This window comes from Triturus cristatus, chromosome 2_1 (assembly GCF_964204655.1).
Source record: "Triturus cristatus chromosome 2_1, aTriCri1.1, whole genome shotgun sequence".
In the NCBI taxonomy this organism is placed as follows: domain Eukaryota; kingdom Metazoa; phylum Chordata; class Amphibia; order Caudata; family Salamandridae; genus Triturus; species Triturus cristatus.
This window is the reverse complement of record NC_140581.1, coordinates 592,930,984-592,958,218: the sequence shown is the minus strand read 5'-3', so window position 1 is coordinate 592,958,218 and position 27,235 is coordinate 592,930,984. Positions and strand designations below refer to the sequence as shown.

Genomic DNA, 27,235 nt, shown 5'->3' with positions numbered 1-27,235 from the left:
GATTCCACTATCGGGGAAACACTGGGGGGGGATATCTCACTAGGTGAGATTAGAATGGCGATCAAACATATGGCGCACAAGAAGACTCCGGGCACGGACGGGCTCCCTGTAGAGTTCTATGCGGCGTATGTGGTTCTCCTTGCCCCGCAGTTACAATCAGTCTACCGGGAGGCCTGGAAGGACGGTCAGCTGCCCGTCTCAACACGTGATCACCCCAGATCTCTGTACTGGGGTGAATGTATGACATTGTTCTGCATTCTGTCCATCAATTGTTGTTTTTGCAATTGTCACCCCGAGTGGAAAGGGTATGCCCAGACGTGGGTCCCTTGCTCTCCATGCCACTGGAAATCAAGCAAGCCTGGCTGAAGACGGCTGAAATGCCAGAAACCGGTCCTAGGATGCTTGTTTCCAGTCCAGGGAGGACCGGGCTTGGCAGTTCGGGCTGGACTGTTCCCATGAGGTACAGGGTCAAGACTGATTTGCATATGGCTGGGTTCAAACTGGAACGGCATGGTGAGCAAAAAAACAATGGATTTAGGCCCAGATCTCTGTACTGGGGTGAATGTATGACATTGTTCTGCATTCTGTCCATCAATTGTTGTTTTTGCAATTGTCACCCCGAGTGGAAAGGGTATGCCCAGACGTGGGTCCCTTGCTCTCCATGCCACTGGAAATCAAGCAAGCCTGGCTGAAGACGGCTGAAATGCCAGAAACCGGTCCTAGGATGCTTGTTTCCAGTCCAGGGAGGACCTGGCTTGGCAGTTCGGGCTGGACTGTTCCCATGAGGCACAGGGTCAAGACTGATTTGCATATGGCTGGGTTCAAACTGGAACGGCATGGTGAGCAAAAAAACGATGGATTTAGGCCCAGATCTCTGTACTGGGGTGAATGTATGACATTGTTCTGCATTCTGTCCATCAATTGTTGTTTTTGCAATTGTCACCCCGAGTGGAAAGGGTATGCCCAGACGTGGGTCCCTTGCTCTCCATGCCACTGGAAATCAAGCAAGCCTGGCTGAAGACCGCTGAAATGCAAGAAACCGGTCCTAGGTTGCTTGTTTCCAGTCCAGGGAGGACCTGGCTTGGCAGTTCGGGCTGGACTGTTCCCATGAGGCACAGGGTCAAGACTGATTTGCATATGGCTGGGTTCAAACTGGAACGGCATGGTGAGCAAAAAAACGATGGATTTAGGCCCAGATCTCTGTACTGGGGTGAATGTATGACATTGTTCTGCATTCTGTCCATCAATTGTTGTTTTTGCAATTGTCACCCCGAGTGGAAAGGGTATGCCCAGACGTGGGTCCCTTGCTCTCCATGCCACTGAAAATCAAGCAAGCCTGGCTGAAGACGGCTGAAATGCCAGAAACCGGTCCTAGGATGCTTGTTTCCAGTCCAGGGAGGACCTGGCTTGGCAGTTCGGGCTGGACTGTTCCCATGAGGCACAGGGTCAAGACTGATTTGCATATGGCTGGGTTCAAACTGGAACGGCATGGTGAGCAAAAAAACGATGGATTTAGGCCCAGATCTCTGTACTGGGGTGAATGTATGACATTGTTCTGCATTCTGTCCATCAATTGTTGTTTTTGCAACTGTCACCCCGAGTGGAAAGGGTATGCCCAGACGTGGGTCCCTTGCTCTCCATGCCACTGGAAATCAAGCAAGCCTGGCTGAAGATGGCTGAAATGCCAGAAACCGGTCCTAGGATGCTTGTTTCCAGTCCAGGGAGGACCTGGCTTGGCAGTTCGGGCTGGACTGTCCCCATGAGGCACAGGGTCAAGACTGATTTGCATATGGCTGGGTTCAAACTGGAACGGCATGCTGAGCAAAAAAACGATGGATTTAGGCCCAGATCTCTGTACTGGGGTGAATGTATGACATTGTTCTGCATTCTGTCCATCAATTGTTGTTTTTGCAATTGTCACCCCGAGTGGAAAGGGTATGCCCAGACGTGGGTCCCTTGCTCTCCATGCCACTGAAAATCAAGCAAGCCTGGCTGAAGACGGCTGAAATGCCAGAAACCGGTCCTAGGATGCTTGTTTCCAGTCCAGGGAGGACCTGGCTTGGCAGTTCGGCCTGGACTGTTCCCATGAGGCACAGGGTCAAGACTGATTTGCATATGGCTGGGTTCAAACTGGAACGGCATGGTGAGCAAAAAAACGATGGATTTAGGCCCAGATCTCTGTACTGGGGTGAATGTATGACATTGTTCTGCATTCTGTCCATCAATTGTTGTTTTTGCAATTGTCACCCCGAGTGGAAAGGGTATGCCCAAACGTGGGTCCCTTGCTCTCCATGCCACTGGAAATCAAGCAAGCCTGGCTGAAGACGGCTGAAATGCCAGAAACCGGTCCTAGGATGCTTGTTTCCAGTCCAGGGAGGACCTGGCTTGGCAGTTCGGGCTGGACTGTTCCCATGAGGCACAGGGTCAAGACTGATTTGCATATGGCTGGGTTCAAACTGGAACGGCATGGTGAGCAAAAAAACGATGGATTTAGGCCCAGATCTCTGTACTGGGGTGAATGTATGACATTGTTCTGCATTCTGTCCATCAATTGTTGTTTTTGCAATCGTCTCAACACGTGAGGCACTGATTATACCGCTCCTGAAGAAGGGAGGGGACCCGAAGTCCAGGACAGCGTATCGACCACTCTCTATGCTCACAGTAGACTATAAGATCCTGAGCAAAATCTTAGCCACGCGATTGCTGGCACATATGCCCTCCTTGATACATCCTGATCAGGCTGGGTTCATCCCTCGACGGAACACGTTGACATGTATCCGGAGACTGTTGCGGGTTATGGAGGTGGACTCTCTGGATTACCCGGCCGCCTTGACGCTGTCGGTTGACATGGAGAAAGCCTTCGATAGTGTGGAGTGGCCCTACCTGTTTAGGGTCTTGCAGGAATTTGGACTGGGGGATGGGTTCGTGCGCTGGACGAGGTTGCTTTATGCCAACTCGGTGGCTAGGGTGCGAACGGGGACCATGATATCGGCTTCCTATCCAGTGAAAAGGGGAACGAGGCAGGGTTGCTCGTTATCGCCTTTGCTGTTCGCCCTGGCGGTTGAGCCGCTGGCGGCCCATGCTCGACTGGGACGCGCATACGTTGGGCTGCTACTGCGGGGGGAAACCCATTATATTTCCCTCTATGCGGATGACTTATTGCTCTTCCTGGCTGATGCGGAAGAGGCCCTCCGGGGTGCCAAGGCACTTCTGAAGGGCTTCGGATACTTGTCGGGCCTGAAAGTCAACTGGGGCAAGACTTGTGTGTACGCCATTGCCCAGTGGGAGCGGACCCCCCCACCCTGGGGGCAATCTGCTGTGAGGCTAGCTGTCTGCCGTACCTGGGAGTGCATATCTACCGCACCCAACAAGATTTGTTGGAGGGGAATGTAGGGAGGGCGCTCAGGGGCCTGGCGGGCAGTATTGGATTCTGGAGCACCCTACCACTATCGGTAGCCGGGCGGGTAGCGCTCCTGAAGATGGTGGCGCTCCCACGCCTGTTGTATTTCTTCCGTACGCTCCCTATTTGGATACCGGTGTCGCTCTTCCGTAAGCTCACAGCTATGATCACGGGCATTATCTGGGGATCGGGCAGGCGGCGGGTGGCGCTGGCCACACTGCGACGGCCCAGAGCCGAGGGAGGGCTTGCTGTGCCTGACTTTGAGTGGTATTATCTGGCTGCCCAACTACAATGGCTCACGCAGGCAGTGGCTAGGGAGTTTAGAGGCCCTGAAGGCCCACAGGGCAGAGTGATCCCGCGCCATGTGCTTTCTTTTATTGTCTTCCAGCAGCGCCTCGAGCTGTCGCAGCTAACGCTTGAGGAGCGAACGCTCCGGTTGTGTTGGAATCGTAGCCTGCGAAGGGTCGGCATTGTTCACCCTTATGCCCCGGAGATCCCGTTGGGTATGTGCACGGCCCTCCCTCATGGAGGGGATTGGTCGAGGCTGGCTCACTGGGAAGACCTGGGGATACAGATGGTGGGGGACCTGTACCTCAATGGGGCGCTCCAGCCGTTCCAGGGGCTGAAGGATTCCTTCGGGATCCCGAGGGGAGACTATTTACTCCACGCGGCCCTGGTGGCGGCTTTACAAAAGCACTGGAATGCGGGACTCTCTGAACCGCAGACAGCAGCCGGTTGTCAGTATGTGGTCATGGCTGCGGGCACAGTCAAGGCCATTACCTGCCTCTATCAGAGAATGGCAACGGAACACCTAGCCCCTTTGACAGCGTTGAAGGATAAATGGGAACTGGACATCGGGAAGCCCATCCCGGACCTGACGTGGCCCAGGTTGCAGAGGAGGGCCTGGAAAAGTACACGTAATGCCAGGTTTCAATTGGTGCAGTATTTCATCTTGCATAGGGCATATCTGACGCCAGCTAAATTATATCAATATTTTGGGGGGCCCACCCCGCAGTGCCCTAGATGTGGGGAGGAAGGAGCTGACTTTAAGCATATGTTTTGGTCCTGTGGTGTTCTAAGCGACTACTGGGGGGAGGTCATTGCTTGCTTGACCCAAGTGACGGGGCGGGAATTGAGGGTAGAAATGGGAGTTTGTCTTCTGCTGTGGTTTCCCCACACGCCGCGTACGAAAGTTACGAGCAAGTTTTGTGACTTAGGCCTTGTGGTGGCTAAAAGAGAAATTACCTTGCACTGGAAATCGAGATCTGGCCCCAGCGCTGCGAGGTGGAGAACTACCTTCACCAAATGGGCGGGTAGTGAGAGTTCGCTCCGGCTGCAGCTAGCATTGCGGGGAAATGATGAAAAAGCCATGGTACATGCATGGGAAGCGCTAGTGGCTGACCTCCGGGGGTGGGGTGCAGAAGCGGAGGAGGACACTGACGCGCTGGAGCGGCCTGCAGCCGTATAGCTGTGGAGAGGCGGTTGATGGGTCACGTATGAGGGCGGGAGGGCTTCCCTTCCCCTTTTTGCTCGGCGCCTGCCCGTGGGGGTGAGGAGTAGCCTGCGGCTGATAACACGGCTACTTACGAGACAGAATTATCCCGGCACCTGAGGGTATGGCACACTGACATGTGGGTGGGGAGAGGGAGATTTGGCTGGGGGGGTGTTTGGGGTCACGGTTTTGGTAACCGGAACTGGCTTACAAGATACTAGGTGCTGGTGTTGATGTTTGAGAGAAGGCCAATGATGCTTTGGTTCTTGCAGATGCCAGTTGTATTTGAGATATGCAATAAAAATTGTTTTTGCAAAAAAAAAAGAAGAGTGAGTTCTCTGACCCCAGGGAGCTCACATTGAAGGCAGACCTTTTGGTGGATTCCAGAGGGTCTGGGGAGGCATTGGGGAGTGACCCTAAGGGGAGTGTCTCAGGTATCTTCCAACCCAGAGTGGGGGAAGTGATTCAGAGTAGCCCAACTAGGTCCTGTTGTAGTGGGAAGGGTGTAGGGCCTCACGTCCTGTCTTTAAGGGGAATGAGTGAGAATGAGTTATGTCCCGATAGTGCCCAGCCTCAGTCTCAGAGCCTGGATGGTTCTTTAAGGGAACACCAGGTGGGGAGCCTAGTCTGTCCTGATGGGCCACCCGTTGAGGGGATCCCCTAGTGTCTAGTGAACTGGGAGTGTCTGTAAGCAGACCTCCCTCTGTTCTGGTGTCTGGCAGTGCCACCCCTAAGTGGAGGGTGCAGAAGTCCAGATTGAGGGGTGAGAGGGGGAAAGAGTCCCCAGTGGAGGAACCAGTGGGTCAGGGGCCAGCCAGAAGGGCTGAGTCTCCAAGGAGTGACCATGGCGACACCACTTCTGTCCTGGGGGATCTTCACGCACTGTCAGATGGACAGGGGTTGGGAGATCTGTGCCAGGCAGACTGTCACATGACACATGAGTTGTGTGTCACCCTGGGGGGGGGGCATATGTGCTCCCAATGAAGTCCTGGTGCACCGGGCAAGTGTTCAACCACAGGGATTGGTCCCTCGGTTGGGTAGCCAGGTTTAGGTGTTGTATGACCTGGAGGGTGGGACAACTGTAAACAGTGTCTTGACCGGTTTGTCTTCTGGGTGAACCACTCCTGATGGGAGGGTGCAGTACTCTTGAAGGGGGTGCAGAGCGAGGGAGTCCTCGCCTCTGACCCCAGTTCAACTGGAGGGTTTAGACCCTAGGTTGGAAGGCCAGGTCCAGGGTGTCCCCTCTAACCTGAAAACCCAGTTGCAGGATAGAACCCTTGAACTGGTGGGCGAATTGTGCTGGACACCTGCTACAGGCACCCTGACAATTCTGGAAGGGGTTACCACTCCAAGTGGGAGGGTACAGAGCCCCAAGGAGGATGAAGACCGGGTGTGGGAAAACACACCCCAGTCTCCTGTCCAGCCGCCGGGTACAAGCCCGGGGCTGGTGGCAGGATGTCATACCTGACCTGACAGGAGGGAGAGTGGACAAAGGGTGCCAAGCACCTGGGGCTACTGCCCCCCGCTCTCTGTCGCCACAGAGGTTTGAGAGCCCTGAGCGGCATAAGGCCTGGGTCTCATCACTGACTACTGTCTGTGGCCACTGTGGCTTGCTGTCTGTCTGTTGGGACACACCTGTGAGCAAGCTAAGGTTAGGTGCTGCACAGGTGGTGTCCACAGGCGAGGAGAAGGGTTCCCCATGGGTTAGCTTGGTGGGCCCTCAGAGTATAGATAGAGGGATCCAAATGGGGTCAGATTGGCGTAGAACTGGAATATGCCCCTGCTGTTGCGGGCCAGTGTCCATGTTCTAACAGCCAAAGCAGGGAAGCCCATCAAGGTAGTGATTGGTCTACCCTGTGTTTTGTCTGGAAGGGGGTTGTGTTGGACTTGGCCCTTTTTGCAGGGTCATCCCTGAACTTTCTGCCTTCCTCCTGTATTTTTTCTGATCTGCTGTTGGCTGTTTTATGACTCTGGGCACGTTACCACTGCTGATCAGTGCTAAAGTGCATATGCTCTCTATTGTAAATTAATGTATTGATTAGTGACTCCATGATTGGATTATTTGATTTACTTGTCAGACCCAAGTACAGTGCACCATGTGTGCCCGGGGCCTGTAAATCAAATGCTGCTGGTGAGCTTGCAGCACTGGTTGTGCCACCCACAGAAGCAGCCTGTAAAGTGTGTCTCAGGCCTGCCATTGCAGAGCCTGTGTGCAGTCTAATACTGCCATGTCGACTTGGTAAGTGCACCCACTTGCCAGTCCCCAATCCTTCCCTTTTCTTCATATCAGACACCCCTAAGGTAGGCCCAATGGCAGGGTGCATTGTAAGTATAAGTTAGGACATACCCTGGTGTGTGTGGCATGTCCTAATAGTGAATTACAGCCATTTTCGTTTTTTCACTATTGCAAGGCTAACAGTCCCCATAAGCCAGAATGGGCAGTTTGATTATAACACCTTATAATCCCAACTGACCCAGGGAACATGGTAGAAAATCGAGTTTAGTATGCCTGAACTCAAAATGATAAAATACATCTTTTAGTGAAGTTGGTTTAAACATTCTGTGTTTGAAAATACCACTTTTTAGAAAGTAGGTATTTTCTTACCTAACAATCCAGACTGCCTCTACTAGCTTGTGTATTGTGTGTCTGGTTTTGTGAGTGACAGGGGCTGGGGGATTCCAGGAGACAGGGTGAGTCAGCACAGGGCTGAATAGACCCATCTGCATGTAGAATGGTGGGAGGAGTCACCACCTGGGTATGAATAGGGCTGTGTCTGCCTTCCACAATGCTGGCTCCACCTCCTGTGGTACGTCTGATGACCCTGGCCCACACTGTCAAAAGAAAGAAGAAGTCCTGTCAACAAAGTGCTCCAGGACTGTACAGAACTGTTTTGGAGTAGGTACAGGCCCCTCTGCCTTCAGAGGACAAAGGATTTAGTAGTATAAATATGGGGACCCAGACCCCAAGACTTTAGATCACTTCTGGAACAACAAGACAAACCTCTGCCAAGGAGGAGAACCAAGGAAGCTGTAGGACATTGGACTGCCCCCCTGCCAGTGTGCTGTGTTGCCTGCATGTCACTGGGAGCTGGAAGCGCGTCCCAACGAGAAGAAGCGTGTCGCAGTCGCAGCTGTTGCCGTCGCATCACCGAAGAAGCGTGTCGCTGCAGCAGAGGTCACCGCCGCATCACCAGAGAAGTGTGCCTTCGTCAAAACTGTTACCCGACGCATCACCAGAGAAGCGTGTCGCCGTCGTAGAGGTGGCCGTCGCATCACCGGAGACGCTTGTCGCAGGGCCTGTCGCGGCTCCAAAGTTACAGGGCCCGATTCACAGAACAAACTTAAGACTAAATCCTAAACTTAGTACCATTCTGGTATTCACAGAATGCACTTAGTACTTCTGGTATTCACAGAATGAACTTACTACTTTTGCTATTCACAGAATGAACTTAGTACTTTTGCTATTCACAGAATGGATTTACGACTCCTAAACTTACGTCCGCACTCGGGCCGGAAATTCCGGCCCGGAGGCGGAGCTTCCGGCCCAGAGGCGGAGCTTCCGGCCCGGAGGCGGGGCTTCCGGGCCGGAGGCGGAGCTTCCGGCCCAGAGGTGGGGATTCCAGCCCATTTAGCTATGGCTGAAATCTCCACCTCCGGGCCGGAAGCTCCGCCTCCGGGCCGGAATTTCCGCCTCCGGGCCGGAATTTCCGGCCCGAGTGCGGACGTAAGTTTAGGAGTCGTAAATCCATTCTGTGAATAGCAAAAGTACTAAGTTCATTCTGTGAATAGCAAAAGTAGTAAGTTCATTCTGTGAATACCAGAAGTACTAGGTGCATTCTGTGAATACCAGAATGGTACTAAGTTTAGGATTTAGTCTTAAGTTTGTTCTGTGAATCGGGCCCACAGAGTTCCCAACATGGCCGCCTGGCGTGCACGCATCGTCTTCACGTCGTCGCATCAAGGGTGCATAACACCGGATTGTCGCATCGCATCAAGGCGCTATCTTGTCGCATCGTAACCGGAACGCAGTACGGGAATCAACGCATCACCTCCTCTCTGGTAAGGGCCAAGATACATCCCCATCTCTGCGCAAGCATTGAGGTGCGACGCATCATCTCCCCCGAAGTAAGGAACCGACGCATCTCCATCCCTGCAAACCTTTTGTTTGTTTTGCGCTACGCATCCAGGTACTTTTGTGAGAAGTTTGTCGCATTTATCATCAACTTGAACTAAGTTACTTCTACCATCTTTAAGTCTATTTTGAGTACAGTATTGTGGATTTTTGTTGTTTGTGGTCTTGTGTTAAGTCTATATAAAGAATACTTATTTTTATAAAACCTGTGTGGTGTCCATCTGTAGTGTTTTCACTGTATTATTGTATGTGTTAACAAATGCTTAACACGTTGCCTCTGAGATAAGCGTGTCTGCTCGTGCCAAGCTACCAAGGGGGTGAGCAGGGGTTATCCAGGAGTGTAATCCCCTTTCCCTGACTTAGAAGCAAGGATCCCTATTTGGTCAAAGGTATCTACCTCTGCCAACTAGAGACCCCCAGTTCTAACAGTTACAGCATATATTTCCTCCCACGCCCTCCATTATGGCCCATTGGGATTTCCACGGTTCCTGACAATCAGAACTGTCTTCCTTGTGGCAATAACATCTGTCAGGAGGGTTAGCCAATTGCAGGCGCTTTCAGATATTGCTCCCTGCACATCCATCTTCTGAGACAAGCTGGTTCTTAGAACCCGGGCATCCTTTTTGCCAAAGGTTGTCACACCTTTTCACATTGGGCAAAACACCATTTCCATTTTTTGTCTCCCTCCTTACCCTTTTAAAGAAGAGGAGAGACTTCAACATCTGGATCAGAAAAGAGCATTATCGTTCTATATTGATTGTACCAAAGAATTCCAGGTGGATCATCAACTCTTTGTTGGATTTGCAGGGGGAAAGTTAGCGAAGGCAATTCAAAAGAGAACCATCTCTCAATGGATCATCCTTTGCATTAAAATCTGCTATGGAATGGCCAAGAAACAGCCCCCTGAGGGCTTAAGAGCTAACTCCATCAGAGCTACAGCTGCAACCACTGCATTAGCTATAGGAGTTTCAGTCCTGGACATCTCTCAAGCATCTACATGGGCATCATTCCACCTGTTTGCCAAACACTACTGCCTTGACAGCCAGGTCTGGTGAGATGGAAACTTTGATCATTCGGTCTTCTAGGACTTCTTAGTCTATGATGGTCCACAGACCCACCTTCGGGGACAGAGGTTTTGGTATTTATACAAAGGTAAGAAATATGCGGCTAGAAGTCTCTATCAGATGAACAAGTTACTTACCTTCTGTAAAGCTTTATCTGGTACAGACTCAGGTTCCTTACCAGCCCCTCCATCCTTCCTGTTCTGTGAACTGGCTTCTCATATTAAGTGTTCTTTTAGGACCTCATTTTGTCACACTAGTCATTCCTCCTCAGCTTGGCTTCATAATTCTGGTGCGGAAAAGCAGTCAAGAACTGGGGTCAGTGCGCTGGGATGGCGCCTATATAGGCACCACACGTGTCACTTTTCCACATGGAGCCGAAACAATGCCACCTACTGGCAAGCAAGGGGATTGCTAAAATATTTCTGTATGTAGTCTGATGCCTGGGAATTTTCTAAGGTACGGAATCTGGGATTAGATAGAGTCTCTACCAGATAAAGCGTTACCGAAGACAAGTAACATGTTCTTCTTGATCAACCTTTTGATTGGATGACTTTTATCCTTCCACTGCTTGCATTCAAGGAACTACTTTTTTATTTTCTTTTAGCACTCCATGGGAGTACATGTATTTTCTTGCTCTCTTGCTCACTCTCCTGTGTGCTGCTTTCCACTCAAGCTCCCATCTCCACACTCTCCGTATTGCTCTTCCACACCTAGCAAATCTGTTGGTTTCCCAGTTCTGATTCTGTTGCTCCCATGACCTTTAGTCAGTCCCCAGTTCCTCTTTAGTCACTGATGCCACATGTCGGTGGCTTTTAGTTGCTGTTCCCCACCCCTTGCTTCTCGGTTGTTCCCCTGCCCCTCCTTGTTGTGCTCAGCTTTTAATTTAAAGTCCCCCTGCTGCTGCATTGTTTTCCTGTCCCTCCCCGCTTGGCATTCCCTTGTAATTCTTTCCTCTCCCACTGATTCTTTTTCATTCAGAGGTGGTTGCTAAGATTGGTTTTGCCAATGCTGGATGCTTTTATGTGGCACCAGCACTGGTAACGTCAGTTCCAGCAACCTGAAGCAATACGAAAACGTTGTCTATACTTTCAAGATGGCTGCCAAGTTGCATGACACAATATGACGATGCAATGCACTGACCATCTGAAAAGGATAGAAAATATAGTTTTTTATACTTTTTACACTCTCAAGATGGAGCACCCTGTTGCATCATGCCACAAAGCTTTGGCAAAGTGAAACCTGTTGTCTTTGCCAATGCATGTTTTACGCTTGTTCCCTTCTGAAGAATTTGTATTCATATTCTTTATATGACTGCTCATAACATTCTTTACTCAGTTCACTCTTTCTCATTATGGAGCAAGTGGGGGTACCTTCTCCATGCTGCCTCTGTATACATATGATAGACATCTACACTGTTGTTTCTAGGCGGTGCCGAGTGTACACCTCTGAGAGTGAAACCACTCTCCAGCACATGTGTTCTTCCTCTGGGTGGGTTTAATGTTAGCATTCTTTCTATTTGTATTACCGACTTTTTCTCGAAGTAGTCTGTAGAGCGAATGTTAATACACTGTGTCTAGAGTCGGTGCCCTGTCTCTAATTAATTGTAAATGAAAGCAATCCGTGGTACACTTGTGTGCTCTCTATGGTTGAGAGTAATGTTTATATCTCTGTGTATATTGCAGGTTCCCTCTCTGAGTAGGGTGAATATTAACGCCCTGTTTCTAGACTGTGCCCTGTGCACACTCGTTAAGTCTAATAAGCTCTGGAACACTCTTGTGCTCTCCCTGGGTGGCAGTAATGTTAACATTATATCCAGTGCTTTAAATGGGAAAAAAATAGTGCAGGTACTCATTTAAACGTGGCGAGTGGGCGGGGCTAGGGGCATGTCCAAAGGCAAGCCAGGACATACTTATTGACTTCTATACGAGTGGTAGCACATACCAAAACACATGAGAAATGGTTTTTATGAACAAACTAGGTTATATCGTTACACAAAACAAAAGACAAACGCAGTGATATTTTAACATTTCCTTGTTTTGTAACATTTGCAGCTTTAATACTGTGATTTGCTGTTACTTGGCACAATACTATATATTATCGAGCATGAGACACACACAAAAAGATGTGCACACAGAAAGCATTCCACACATTTCCTTTAATATGCCTCCAAGAGTTTCTCTATTTCCTTCCTTTTTTCTCTCACAATAAAACAGCACAGGCAAACATAAGCAGACACTCACACAAAAGAATCGGGTTGGATTAAAGCCATTTCAACCTCCTTACCTCCCATGGCTTTCTAAATTGCACTGCCACTGGGCTGCCTCGATTCCTTACAACAAAGCATGATGGTGAACACCCGGATATTACGCAAATGAGCCCACGCTGAATAGTTCAGCTGGGGCTCGGCTCAGGGCTACAGAAGTGTTTTGACTGTCATAGACAAGTTACCAGCCGTAGCAGCTTATATAGTCCGTCCTGAGCACTGGGTGAACGTTTAAGCTTTACGTCTTTAGTCTCTGTGCTACGTCTCAGTTTAGAACGTGTGCATATATTTACAGTGTCTTTTTATTTATTTTTCTTTCCCAGACCGAGAGAACCAGTCTGTTCTGATCACGTGAGTAATGGAATTTTCCAGAATCACTGTAGCCTGTATGTTGAGAGGCCGCGTTCTGTGACGGGGCTGTGTGCAGTGAGAGTAGGGTGACCAACAGGCATGGGTGCAAATTCAGGACCTTCAGTGTAAAAATTCAGGACAAAGGGTTAAAATTCAGGACAAAAATTTGGGGCACAACATACGTTTTACAGACATATCAGAGGAGGTCGCACAATAGTATATAAGTAAGTAAATAGACAACCAAAATGAGTACAAGTCAAAATAGTTATTTTTTTTTATTTATTAAGGAGTTTTATATATAGTTCTAGCCTGACCCGAGGGTATCAGAGCGCTTCACAGCAGTTTTTGAGCAAGATTCATACAATAAAGCCGTATTCTACATATAGGTTCGGAAAGTGCAGCATTGAGGTAGAACGTGAGTCCTTAGATAACCTATAGAGTGCACGTTATCTTGGAGTGGATACAGTAAAGCAGTATTCTGCATATAGGTTCGGAAGTCCAAGTGTGCTGAGCAGCATTGAGGTAGTCTGTGAGTCCTGGGATAACCTCATAGAGAGCACGTTGTCTTGGGGTTGAATCACTCCCATAGCTGCAAACTGACTTTCTCAGCCCCTAACCACACTAGGCAAAATGGGAACACCACTGCGACCATCTACTCCAATGGCACAGTCCTGATACAAGCCAACAATGTAAATCTAGAATCCTTTGATGCCCTCTTCCCATCCCTCCGGACTTCCCCCTCCCACGCACTCCTCCCTGCCCGCCCATCCTCCTCACCCTGAAGAACCCGACCCGCCAACTGAACTCACCCATTATTCCGGTGTACCCTAGGAATAACACCTGCCTCCTGCCACGAGACACCACCCCCAAAACTATCAGAAAGAACAAGACCCCACTACCCCCCTCTGGCAACCATCCCACCCCTCCCAACCCACTTCGACCGACTTCAACACACACCATGTGGCTACCAACCTCCTCCCCAAACCCACATGCAATTTAACACCGACGCCACAACACGGCCCCCGCCTCCCCGCACCCTTGGCCCCGCTGCGAAACACCACCCCCAACACTACCAGAGAGATCAACACCCCTCTACCCCCCTCCGGCAACCACCCTCACCAGACCCCTGCCCCCCCTTCCCTATGATGAGGAACTTAACAACGTTAGGCTCTCCCCCCAGGTTTAACTTACCCGCCCAGAACACCCACACCTACATAGAGACTGGGCAGCGGCTCACCCTGCTTGAAAACCAGATAACAACCATAATCCAGGGTCTTAGTGAAATCCTTACCAACCTCGCCGCACCCCTAAAGCCTCACCGTTTCCCTTCCTTCCCCTTTCTCTCTCAACAGAGGTTTTCCAAGGCTCCCCACCCGAAAGGAATCTCTACCCCCCTCTTTAATCAGACACAGAGACCAAAAAGAACTAGAGATGAAACATCTGCGAGTGAAGCGGCAGCTCTCGCCTCCTTGTACGACAATCCTATTACTTCCACCGTCCTATCCAAAATACAGGTGATCTCCGGACTGGGAAGAGAACAGGCCTCGCCGAAATCTCCTAGACCCCGGCCACACACACTATCACCCCCACGGCCCCCCAAACGAAAAAACCCACAACAGAGACGTCCCCCACAAACTGCATGCTCATAAACTGCAGATCAGCCACCAAGCATGCCACAGAGCTCGCGGAATCCAGCCTCACCCACGACATAGACATTGCATTAATCACCGAGACATGGCTAAATGACTCCTCATTTCCACTCATGGATACTCTTGTCCCCCCTGGCTTTGTTATCACCAACAAAGATAGAAAAGATCAAAGAGGTGGAGGCATAGCAATCATCCACAAAAACAATATTTCCGTGACGGAAATAGACTCCTTTAACTACAACACCTTTGAGTGCCTAACCGCCAACATCAACACTAGCAACAACAAAACACTTATCTGCCACCTTATTTACCACCCCCCAGGCAACACCACCACATTCACTGAACACCTGTCCGACCTGATTGCCCACTGCTCTCTCCGAGACATGAACAACCTAATTCTGGGCGACCTCAATCTACACTGGAATGAAGAAAACAACCTGCAAATCCAGAACCTGAAGGAGCTGCTTCACAGCAACAACCTTACCCAACACTGCTTAGAGGCAACCCACAACAAAGGAGCAATCCTAGATGCCATCATCGCCCAGCACGACACTGTCACGATAGACCGCACCCTACCTGTGGACTGGTCTGACCACCACTTAATCCTTTTCCACCTCACGCAGCGGATCACACTTAAACCCCTCACCCAAGACGCTCCGAAATGGATTAGAAACTTCACTCAGATTAACATGACTGACCTAGAGGGAAGGGTTAACTCTCTCCTCACGGCCTCCATGGATGATCTATCCACAACAGAACTCACCGCCCACAACAACACAAACATGACATCCCAATTGGACCCGGTGAGAGCATAAAACCGCTTGTTATTTTTTGTATTTTTTCGCTTGTTATTCTTTATTTTGTGTAGTCACAGAGTCATGGGCTATGATATGCCCCTTATGTCCTTGATGCTCCCTCGCGGCGCAGTCGTTCCTGAAATAAATCTGCAGAATAACAAGCGGTTTTACACATATGAATACATGACGCGGTCTACTGCATTACAGAGAGGAAAAAACATACCTAGTTTTTCTCGACAAATTCAATAGGGACAAACGACTTCCCACGACAAGACTTGGACGGACATACACTACTGTGTGGTCATTCGTGCTAAATATCGATTGAAGCCTTGAAAACGTTTTTATGAAACGAAACATGTGTCGGCTGCCGGTTCAACGCTTGGAAGGAGGATTGACACACCAAGCTGATCATCCTGATTATATCACTAATGTTTTTTCAATCTTGTAATTTTGGCACATATACATGTTAAACTGATACGGCAAGAACGACTTTGATGTCCTGCTGGTACTTTGAATTGATAGACTTGAATAACTCTATGAATTGATATATACTGAATACGAGTGCCGAGGTTTATTTCTGTTTTATGCTCTCACCGGGTCCAATTGGGCTTCTGTGTCTTAGCACCTTAGGCAGTGGGGTGCAGTCCTTATAACCTCGAGGGGCACCAAGACTCACATGCTGATATCGTATGCACAAGGGGAATAGATGTGCTACCAATTGTTCCACCACAGCCGTTTGTAAATATTGACAAACATGACATCCATTCTAGATCAAGTAGCCCCCTTGAAACTATAAAAACCCAGGAACATCCCATCCAGATCTTGGTTCAACACGGACATTAACAACGAAAGAAGACAGTTAAGAGCTACAGAAAGACTATGGAGGAGCAACCCCTCCCCAAGCCTACTCAAACAACTCAAAGCAGCCCGAAGGAAATACAAAAAACACATCAGCAGTGAAAAATCCACCTTCATTTGCGCCGTCCTGGACAACGCAAAAAACAGACCTAACAAACTGTTCAAAATCATCAGGCAACAAACCTCCAAGCCCCTGGAATCCTCCCTACAGGCCTCCAAGGACTTGTGTGAAAACTTTGCCAACTTCTTCGAAGAAAAAATCACAAAGATTGAGCTCTCACTGGACATCAACGTCAACCCCGTCCGCAAAAGCCTGCCCCCAGTGACAGTACATAGCACGCCCAAGCACCCCCAAAAATCCTGGAAGTCTTCAACCCCATCCCAGAAACCGAGATCCTCAAACTGATCTCCACCTCCAAACCAGCCTCTCACGTCCTTGACCCGATACCCACCCAACTGACCAAAAAACTGAAACTCTCCATAGCACCGTTCTGGTGCAAGATCATAAACAGCTCCCTGAGAACCGTCAGCATACCTGAATGCCTCAAAGTCGGCCAAGGCACGCCACTACTAAAAAAAACAGGCCTTGACTCCAATGAACGAAATAACTTCAGACCCGTCTCCAATCCCCCCCTCCTATCCAAAATCCTTGAAAAATGCGTTCTCCAACAACTGATTTTGCTCATGGATAGCATCAACCTTCTTGACCCCCACCAATCAGGTTTCAGAAAAGGCTATAACACCGAGACCGCGATCCTTATCATCACAGACGACACCCACAAATCCCTCGATTCCAACCAATGTTGCCTCCTCATTCTCCTAGACCTATCGGAAGCCTTTGACATGGTTGATCACCAACTTCTCGTCAAGGCTTTGCAAGAAAGGGTAGGTGCTGATGAGGTGGTCCTACCCTGGTTCTCCTCCTTCTTACACAGCCGCTCACAAAGGATAAAAATAAAAAACTGTACCTCCGACCTACACCCCGTCAACAGGGGCGTCCCCCAGGGTTCAGTGCTCTCACCTCAACTGTTCAACATATACATGGAACCCCTCACCACCCTACTCAAAAATGCTAACATCCCTTTCCACCTCTATGCAGATGACATCCAGATCTATCTAGAAACCTCCTCCATAGATGACATTCACAAACTAAATGTCACTCTAAAAGAAATCCAACATTGGCTGTCGCTTAACCACCTAAAACTGAACCAAGATACAAACAAAATCCTCCTCACTGTAACAAAGAAGAGAACCCTCATATTTCGGAATGGCTAAAAGCTCTGGATGCTCTTAACGGCAATCACACTCTGACCCAATCCATTAAATCATTAGGAATCACCCTAGACTCAAAACACGACATGGCCAAACACATCAAGAAATCCGCAAAGAGTGCCTTCGTCAACCTGAAGCTACTTAACAAAATAAAACCATTCATCCGAACCAACGACCTCAAACAAGCCACCCAATCACTGGTGCTATCCAGACTCAACTATGGGGATGCCACTCTCACTGGTACAACTAAATCTCATCTAGCTCCCCTCAAAACTACTCTCAACGCAGCAGCTAGAATGGTCACTGGAATCAGGAAATATGACCACATTTCACCAGCACTCAGAGAACTAAAATGGCTCCCAGTCGAATTGCATGCCAGTTTCAGAACTGCCTGCCTCACACACAAAGCCCTGCACACAGGAAAACCTGAGTATTTGGCTGCTAAGCTCAAGAGGGCTGGTCAGACAAGGAACCTCAGGAGCTTCAGCATCCTATTACTCATCCCTATGAAAACACGCAAACAAAAAACTGCCGCACGGTCCTTCGCCGGAAACGTGCCCAAAATCTGGAACGCTATCCCAGTCGGTATCAGGACTATCTCATCCTTCACAAAATTTAAATAAACCTAAAAGTCCTTTTCCTCAACCGCTCTCTCCAGAATGGATAGCCGCCATCTAAACGCAAATCCCTGCTCGTCGTCTCTCCCAGACATTGTATCTCTAAGACTTACCTCCTCCCTGCTATTTGACCCCATCTGCTCCTCCCCCCCACCTAAGTGGTAAGTTCATATAAGGTTGAGACAATCGTGCACTTCACAGTTTTTCATTATGAGGACAGCTTTGCAAAGCAACATCACGCCCTTTTTGCAATCACGATTTGTGCTAATGTAACAATAAACATTAAATAGTATTTTTTTATTTGTATGTTTAAATCTTACTTTTAAATGTAGAGTGAAAACGTTGTAACAGGACCATGACATTAAGGAGAAGGCACACCACATGCTGTCACTACAATAGGGCCCATTGTCATTCTATAAGTGCTAATCAGCTGCAGTCTCAGAATGACAATGGGCCACTCCACAGTCTGCGCGAGGTCTGGGAGGGGCTGCTGCAGGCAGCCTCTTCAGTTTAAAAGACAAGTGCAAGAGGCCCCGGTTGAAAACTTTTAAACTCATGGGGCCTCTCACAGGGGAACAGCATACCTTCCTGAAATTTCCCAATTTGATTTTAGTATGATGTCTGTAAGGCGTCCGTAATTTGGGTAACCCAAATTACGGATGCCTTACACATATCATACTAAAATAACGGACTGTCTGTGAAATTTACGGACGGTTGGTCACCCTAATTGAGAGGCCACATTATACAGCATAGAGAGTACCTTGAGAGGCTCCCCTAGGAGCTGCAGTATGTAGTGAAATAGCACAGTTTGTGCAGGGCGTGTGCAGTAGGACACCTGCACTCATTCACAGGGGTAGTTATTATGAAGTGAGCCCCCACTCTGCAAAATGTAAGCACAGAAGGGATTGGCGAAAGCTCTCTAGAGTACGATTACATAGTACCTTATCTCGTCGCCCATCTCCCTCATCCCAGTCCTTATATACTTACATACGCTCTCTGTCGACAGTGTACTTAAGTTGATTTAAAATTCCCACCCTACCAATATGGCTTCCCGTTTATGCCACAGCTCCGTTCATTTCATCAAAAAGAAGCCCAACCTCCATACTTTGTGTTTTTTCACTTTGTAATAAGAAGTTTACTCAAGTGTGAAGGTAAGAGTATTCTTTTAATTGGTGTTTGTATGTGTGATGTATTACAGGAGAATCTGCTTTGCCGACTCCATAATGCGTTTCTGTGCTGTGTGGATCCCATTGAGAACCCACTTTACCAGGCCCATCACAATGCGCTCACAAAATTATAATTTTACATTAAATGAGGCCTATCATCTGCTGCAGTTGTGCACTGTGGCCCAATCAGGGGCGGAGCTCCTGGGAGGGCGGGTGGGGGCACTGTTCAAATAAATGCATGCTAGGCCTGCCAGTAGGATCTAGGGGCTCTTAGTCGGGTCTGCTATGTCTGTCTTGGGTTTTTTCCATTGTACTGATTCCATCAAGAAGTTTCATCTTCATTTTATTGGATCGAATATGTGAAGAACCTGAAAGCAGAGGGAACAGAGTCTGGGTCACTTGCCAGTGACCAGGGGCACGCTAGACCAATGCCCACCAATGTCGGGTGCTTCAGGTGCGAAGAGGGAAAGCTTGACTCTTCAGCCACGAGGACCAGGAGGCGTCGAGGATGACCAGGAGCTGGATTCAAGCTGTCCCACGAAGGATGTCGAGTGCTGCAGCGTCGGTGCCCGGATTGGACACAACAAGCATTGACAACAGTAACCCACACAGGAAGAGGAAAGATGCTTCGGTGCGGACCAGCAAGGTCCTGGGGACTCCCCAAGCGATGGAGAGTCAGGGCACGTCTGGAGCAACCAGGGAAGTCCAATTAAAGTTAAAGTTGCCTTCAGAGGGACCCACCAGTCAACGGACCAGGGATCGCTAAGGTACCTCGAGCGAAAAAACACAGGGCCAGCTCATGGAACACTCGTGGAGTGTAGGCCAGCAATCGTCGGTGAAAAAGGTGCTTGGGGTCAGGGCTACAAGTAACCCAATGCACAGCCTCAAGGGACGTCGAGAAGCTAATGCACTAGCAAACGTGCACGGTGTCCAGGGGTTCCGGTTCCACGGTACCCTTGAGGGCCAGCCTCTGGGTAGTCTGGAAACCCTCCTCCTGTGTTGCAAATACTTCGGAGTCCGGCGGGAGCTTCGGAGATGCAAACTGGTCAGATGCGTCTTTGGTGCCTGCCTTGCAGGGGAGTAACTCCTTTACTCCAAGGGAGATTCTTCAGTCATCTAGTCGTGTAGATCGTCGAAGTTCCGGGATTTCTGTATCAGAGTTTTGTCCAGGTGTAATCTAAAATCCTGTAGCCAGGGGTTCCTTTCCTATATCCAAGGAAGAGGTTGGACATGCTCTGGGGACCCACCTATGGGAGGTTCAGGAAAGAGGGGTGGCTACACCCATTTCGCTTGTCCAGTTTCGTGCCAGAGCAGGGGCTGGTAGCCCCTACAACCGGTTTGAGCTGGACTATGCACTGGGACACCAAATGTGCCCCCAGTGCAGACTTCAAAGCACTCCTGGAGTGCACCCACCCAGCCCTAATCCACTAAGGCCTGTCTGGGAGGTGATAACACCTCCCTGTGACAGGAAACCTATTGTCCAGGCCTCCTCTGCCAGAGTTTCGGTCAGCAGCAGGAGGCCAGACTTGTGTCTGTGGCTGGCAGCATCCATTTTGTGATGCCAGGGCTCTTTTAGCTGGTACAGGGTATACCGGTGTTGTCATGTCTCTCCCTCTAGAAGGGTGGGATCATACTCCCACACCAGTTACTGGTGTGATGGTATGATTCCAAAGTGTTTGACACCAAACACAATATGTTTCCGTGCAGCCATCCCAAAGTTAGCATTTACCGCGAGGTTATAATGCACTTAAGAGTATATGGTCAGGCTGCATCACAGACAACCCCGGAGAATAGGTTCGGAAGGCTGCAGAGGGGTTCTGCTCATGCATGGGCACCCTCTCACAGAAAACCAAGCACCCTGGCTTCAGGATTGATAAGGCATGCCATAGGGGTGACTGATAGGTTTATATGTGCAATGATAGGGTGAGATATAGTGAACCTATATCTCAGTAAGGGGTGCATGCACCACCTCACTCAGGCTGCAGCAGCAGACCTGTGGTGTCATTTTGGAGGGCTTCCTAGGGGTGGCATAATACATGCTGCAGCCCCTGGTAGGCCTTTGGGGTACCTAAGCCCTGGGTACATAGTATACCATATACTAGGGACCATGTAGTCAGATTCCACCTTCCTACATATATATATATATATATATATATATATATATATACGTATATATATGTATGTGTATATATGTCACTTCACCCCGCGTTACTTAGGAATTCACTCTCCCAACACGGACACGGACCATCGATTTGGTGCAAAATTAATTTATTGCAATGCCGCCATAACGTTTCGGCTCATCCGAGCCTTGATCACGACATCGTGCAATCGTTTTCCAACAGTTTTTAAATTGACAAGTGCATGCTGATTATTCTCACGTGAGTTGTACAACCATAGACATAGATAAAATTATCAAAAGTCTTGCAAATGCTTTTCAAAATTATTTCGACTTGACTATTATCATTAATGACAATTTTCAAGACTCATTGTTACCATAATATACATTTTATCCATGAACATTGTTATACTCAATTTCAGGTAAATCAACATTCTTTATTTCTCTCCTATGGATACCAGCTAGTATTCTGAGTGTCTTTCCTGTATAATAAGAGTATTGCTCAAATTCATACAAAGCTGTGTGTTGGTTTGTATACTTGGTTAACATTTTATATATCGTGGTTGAATCCACTTTACCCCTGTTAGCGATTGGGTGTATATCATGTTGGTATATTGCCAGAGATGTCAATGTCTATTATTGTTTAATGTGCGATAAAATCTACGTGATATGTGTAATGAATTGAGCTATGTATATGGGTCTGTTACCAATTCCATATTCAGTCTTAATCTAAATATAAATGTTACGGTGGTTTACTTGGGTTATGTCTTGTTGCGTTCGGTTATCCACCCACCATTTATGGTTGTGTTTGATGTTGATCTCGTCAGTAAAAATAAATTCTGGTTACATACCCTTATGTGCTTTTGTTGGTATGAATTTAGTGTGGGAATCAGGTATTATGTTACTGTGCAAAATCCTGCTTAACTTGATGCTAACATGTAATAGGCATATACTCCTATCAAAACACATTTTAAAATTGATGAATAAATATACAAACAGATAAATATATATAAATATATAAAAAAATCTAAATAAAAATCTGTGTTGCTATAATATTCCATATGAATCAATTCCTGAACACTCTATTATATATGATCTAAAATCAACTATAATTTTATCTAAATAGGATATATTTACATATTGCATCAATTTGTACCGATGTTAGTATCTCAACATTTGATGGATTTGCAATCACTAAAATCATTGAAAAACACTGTGTATTGTAAATAGGTCTTGCAAGGTTGTCTTATTACTCATCCTAAACAAGTGTGTAAATCCCCTGTGGCATTTAATCCGCCGGGGTTTTGGGAATCTAGTTGTATAATGTATCTGGTCTCTAACTTCCTCAGTTTAGATTCCCTGTCGCCCCCTCGTCTACTGGGTGATATTGCATCTACAACAAAGTATTTTAATCCTCCATTGTTAGAATCATGTTCCTCCCTAAAATGCCCTGCTACCGGTTAAGTATTATCCTGGTTGGTAATAGCACAGAGGTGTTGTAATATGCGCTTGTGTACTTGCAATCTTGTGCTACCCACGTACCGGAGGCCATAAGGGCACTCCAGCACATATATTGCATATTCTGTCTTACACGTAAGGAGTTTCTGGATTTTGTACTCTTTGTTGCTAAAAGGGGTTTTATATGTTTTAGTATTGACCCCGTGCTGACAAGCCTTGCATGTTTTGCATTTCAAAAACCCTTTGTTAGTTGATAACCAGTTCGTATTTTCTATTACTTCTGGGCTGGTGTTCACAAGTAAATCCCTCATGGATGGTGCTCTACTGTAGGTGATGGAGACCCTCTGTGATCCAGGGGTCCTATCACCGGGTCATTCAGAACCAATGGCCAATTATTTGGGGACAATTTTGCGTAGACTATTCTGTTGTCTACTGTCTCTCATAATGACTCTAAATTGGTCGGCCTTTTCTGTCTTCGCTTTCCCTGACGTTTTTCGTGGTTTCTGTTGTTTCTCACTTATTAGCTTTTACCTGCTGAGCACCATAGATTTAGTAATTGCTTTGTTGATTACTTGTTCAGAGTATCCTCTCTCTCGAAATCTCAATTTGCTGCTCTCTTGTGCCCTTCTCAGATCTTGCTCATTACTGCAAATACGTCTGAGACGCAGCATCTCACCATAAGGTATACTGTTCATGAGATGTTTTGGATGTGAGCTGCTTGCGTGCAGGGTAGAGTTGCCTGATGTTTCTTTCCTATAGAGTCTAGTTTCTATATTCTTGTTATGTACATATATCTGTGTATCCAAAACATTTACAGATACTTGACTCATAGTGACTGTGAAGTGTAAGTTAATACTATTCTGTTTGATTCGCTTCACAAAGTCCTCCGCATGTTCCTTTGTCCCTTTCCATATTACAAATAGATCATCAATATAGCGTAGCCACTTACATTCTCTCTGAATATTTGTTCATGTTCTTGTATGAGGACCAGCTCCTCCCAGCAGCCCATATGCAGACAGGCATAGCTGGGAGAGAAGCTGGCCCCCATTGCTACACCTCTGATTTGCTGATATAACAAGTTGTTGAACATAAAATTATTGTTTCTCAGGCAAAATTCCAACATTTCAATCAGCATCATATTATGCTCACTGTATTGTGGTGGTCTTTTAGACAGGTAATGTGTCACCGCATGTACTCCATCACAATGTCTGATGCTGTTATAAAGTGAAGTAACATCCAGTGCCATCATCCAGCAACCCTCTTGCCATGTCACGTCTTTGATCTTCCGTAAAAAGTCACTAGTGTCACGGACATATGACGGGAGTGTTTTTACATAATCCTGAAGAAAGAAATCAATGTATCCTGATGTATGATCCAATAGGCCTTCCCGGGCCGATATCATTGACCTGCCTGGTGTTTGTTGGGGTCTTTGTGTATTTTTGGTATAAAATAAATTGATGGTGTTACTGGATTTTCTTTTTTTAAGGACTTGTGTTCGACCATTGTGATTAGTCCCTTACTTTTTCATGTTGCTAATTTTTTGTAGTAATCTTTATATACTTATTTTAAATTAGATGCAGTGTTTCATATATAACATTCCCTGTTATTAAGTTGCGTAAATGCCTCTTTTTTGTAGTCTTCTTGGGGCCAGAGGACTATATTGCCACCCTTATCGCTGCTGCGTATGACTATGTTCTTATTATTCCTTAGTCTTTTAGTTAAGGCCTCATACTGCGGATTTTGTTCATTGTACTTCCGACGTTTCATTTGTGTATCTTTGTTGAGTTTCTTGATTTGTGCCGTTACAGTCTTGTGAAAGATGTCGATTGAGTCACGGGGTGTGATCGGATTGAAGGTGGAAAGCGGTTTAAATGGTGTTGGTTGCATACCTGTTATTTCGCCTGAGTTATTGAAATTGGGATTGGCTTTATTTCTATTGTGTGCCATTTGTTCACCATGATCAGTGCCACTAGTTTCCCATAGCTCCTCCATTTCCATGAGCAAATGTAAATCCGATTGGGTAAAATTTGTGCCACCCTCAGATACTATGTTTGTTGATTGTTTACGCTTCTCTTGACTTTTGTTCTGCACATTAAATGTTTTCAATTTTAATTTTCTGACTGACTTGTATATTTCCAGCCTTGTTGCTGCATAATCAAAATTTGTGCTAGGTGAGTATGATAGGCCTAGGCACAAAATATTTTCTTCTTTTTGGATGTTAGATAGATTAACAATAGTTTTGCCTACAGTGTTCGTCAATCCTTTTTCTTCTGCCACTGACCCCTTCCTTCCTTTTTGTTGTAATTTGGAGCGCCGCCTACTTGCTTTATGCCTCTGCCTCCTCTTGTAGTTGGCGTAGCTTCGCTGTTGTCTCTCTGTGGTCTGGGGCAGAGAGTTTGTCTCCTTTCGTGGCATAAAAAAATAATTTCTTCACCCGGTGATGGTTTAAGTTGTTACCTGTCTACCACTGGATTCCTCATATCTAATTCTGATTCGCTTTCCCCTGCTGAACTTATATCTGACTGAGAAGTGTCCACCGTTGCAGCTTTTGTGTTGTTGGCTGTTTTTGTATTTTCCGCCATTCTGTATTTTGAAACTCTCAATGCATCGTATTTTTGGGCAAAAGTGAATATCTGCCCAAACTCATAATCATTACGATCTCTTTGGAATTTATATGTTTTTCTTTCCTTGGTTTTTTCCTCTTCTTTCTTCAGGCTGAGCATCATATAATTTCTCAATTTTATTTTTTCTTCTCTTTCACTAATTGTGTCCAACTCTTCGTTAATTTCATCAATTTCTTTTAGCAGTTGGGCCCGATCAATGTCTGCGTACTTAATTAGTATTAACACCAACCTCCGGGATGATTCGAGATTGCTGTCTGCCCACTCTCGCATTAATTTTTTATTTGTGTGTTCGTAGCTTGGGGCCGTAAGGATTCTTAACCCCCTTGGGATTCTATTTACATTGATGTATCTCTGTAGTGACCGTGACTCCCACCACTTCCTTTGTTCACTACGCATCTTTTTTTCTAGTTTTTTTTTATTTTTCTTTCACTGAACTGCCATTTTTTATGCTGTCTGCATTTCCCTTGTCATGGATATTTGATGGTAATGGGAGGTTATCCGAAAACATATTCATAGCAGCCGCCTCCCTGTCCCGTTCCATGTCTGCTGACATTTTTGCAATGAGTAACGGTTGATGTAATTGCCACTCACTCAACCCGCTTAGCACGACTTTCCTCCCCAGAATACCTGTTAATCCTGCCTGGGTTCGTCACCGTTTTCGCTGCGTCCTCCGACCCGGCGTCTACAGTCCTTCTCCCGGTTTTGGCGTGTGTTTCAGTTTCTGGGGGGTCAAACGCTGCATTTCCTCCTGGATTTGGAACAGCTTTCGGGTAAACCTGAAAACGTTGTTTCACCTTGAGAGTTGTCCAATTTGGAAAGGAGTCCCGTGTGTAGACGCGTGAAACTGAATGGCCAACAATATCACTTCACTCCGCGTTACTTAGGAATTCACTCTCCCAACAAGGACACGTACCATCGATTTGGTGCAAAATTAATTTATTGCAATGCCGCCATAACGTTTCGGCTTTTCCGAGCCTTGATCACATGACATCGTACAATCGTTTTGGAACCGTTTTTAAAGTGACAAGTGCATGCTGATTATTCTCACGTGAGTTGTACAACCATAGACATAGATAAAATTATCAAAAGTCTCTCAAGTGCTTTTCAAAATTATTTCGACTTGACTATTATCTCTAATGACAATTTTCAAGACTCATTGTTACCATATTATACATTTTATCCATGAACATTGTTATACTCAATTTCAGGTAAATCAACATTATTTATTTCTCTCCTATGGATACCAGCTAGTATTCTGAGTGTCTTTCCTGTGTAATAAGAGTATCGCTCAATTTCAAACAAAGCTGTGTGTTGGTTTGTATACTTATTTAACTTTTTATATTGGGATATATATATATACATATATATATATATATATATATATATATATATATATATATATATATATATATATATATATATATATATATATTATCTACTGGCGGTCGCCAGTAGATAGTTATAGTTAGGACCCTGTTTCCATAGGAAATCCGCAACATTCTATTTGGAATAACTTTGGCGCCGGTCGATGAATCCTTGCGAAATTTTCAAAATAGGTGGGGCGCTACGCTCCGCTCCTACCCTGAAAGTCTCGGGGCGATTCGTCAAGCGGGGGCTGAGAAAAAAGGGGGGTCCCAAAACGCGTTTTTCCCATGCATTTTTCCATAGGACCTTTAGACACAGCTACAGCCCGAACGGCTGAACAGAGTTACTTGAAATTTGGCAGAGAGGTAGTCCTCAGGTCAAGGAAGTGCCTTTTGTAGGTCTGGTGTAAATCTGTTCAGTAGTTCCTGAGAAAATAGCATTTAAATCAATATATATATGTGGGCGGAGCCTAACCACACATCTCATCCTGAGATCTGATTGGCTGTCAGCACTTCATCCAAGAAGTGTTGGCAGCCATCTTGGGACCAATATACATGATAGCACCTCATTAAAAAGCATTGCAGTTAATAGAAGATTTTAAGACTTTAGTT

At 46.9% G+C, this 27,235-nt stretch overlaps 1 protein-coding gene across 1 annotated transcript in view; it reads left to right on the top strand.

Annotated features, from left to right (window-relative positions):
* Positions 1 to 27,235, top strand: part of LOC146865664 (myosin-6) — a 353,172-nt gene that overhangs the window by 122,346 nt on the left and 203,591 nt on the right. Inside the window, exon 6 of the mRNA XM_085632498.1 lies at positions 12,675 to 12,702. Within this exon, the coding sequence (XP_085488624.1) occupies positions 12,675 to 12,702 (28 nt within the window). The remainder of the gene's footprint in view (positions 1 to 12,674; positions 12,703 to 27,235) is intronic.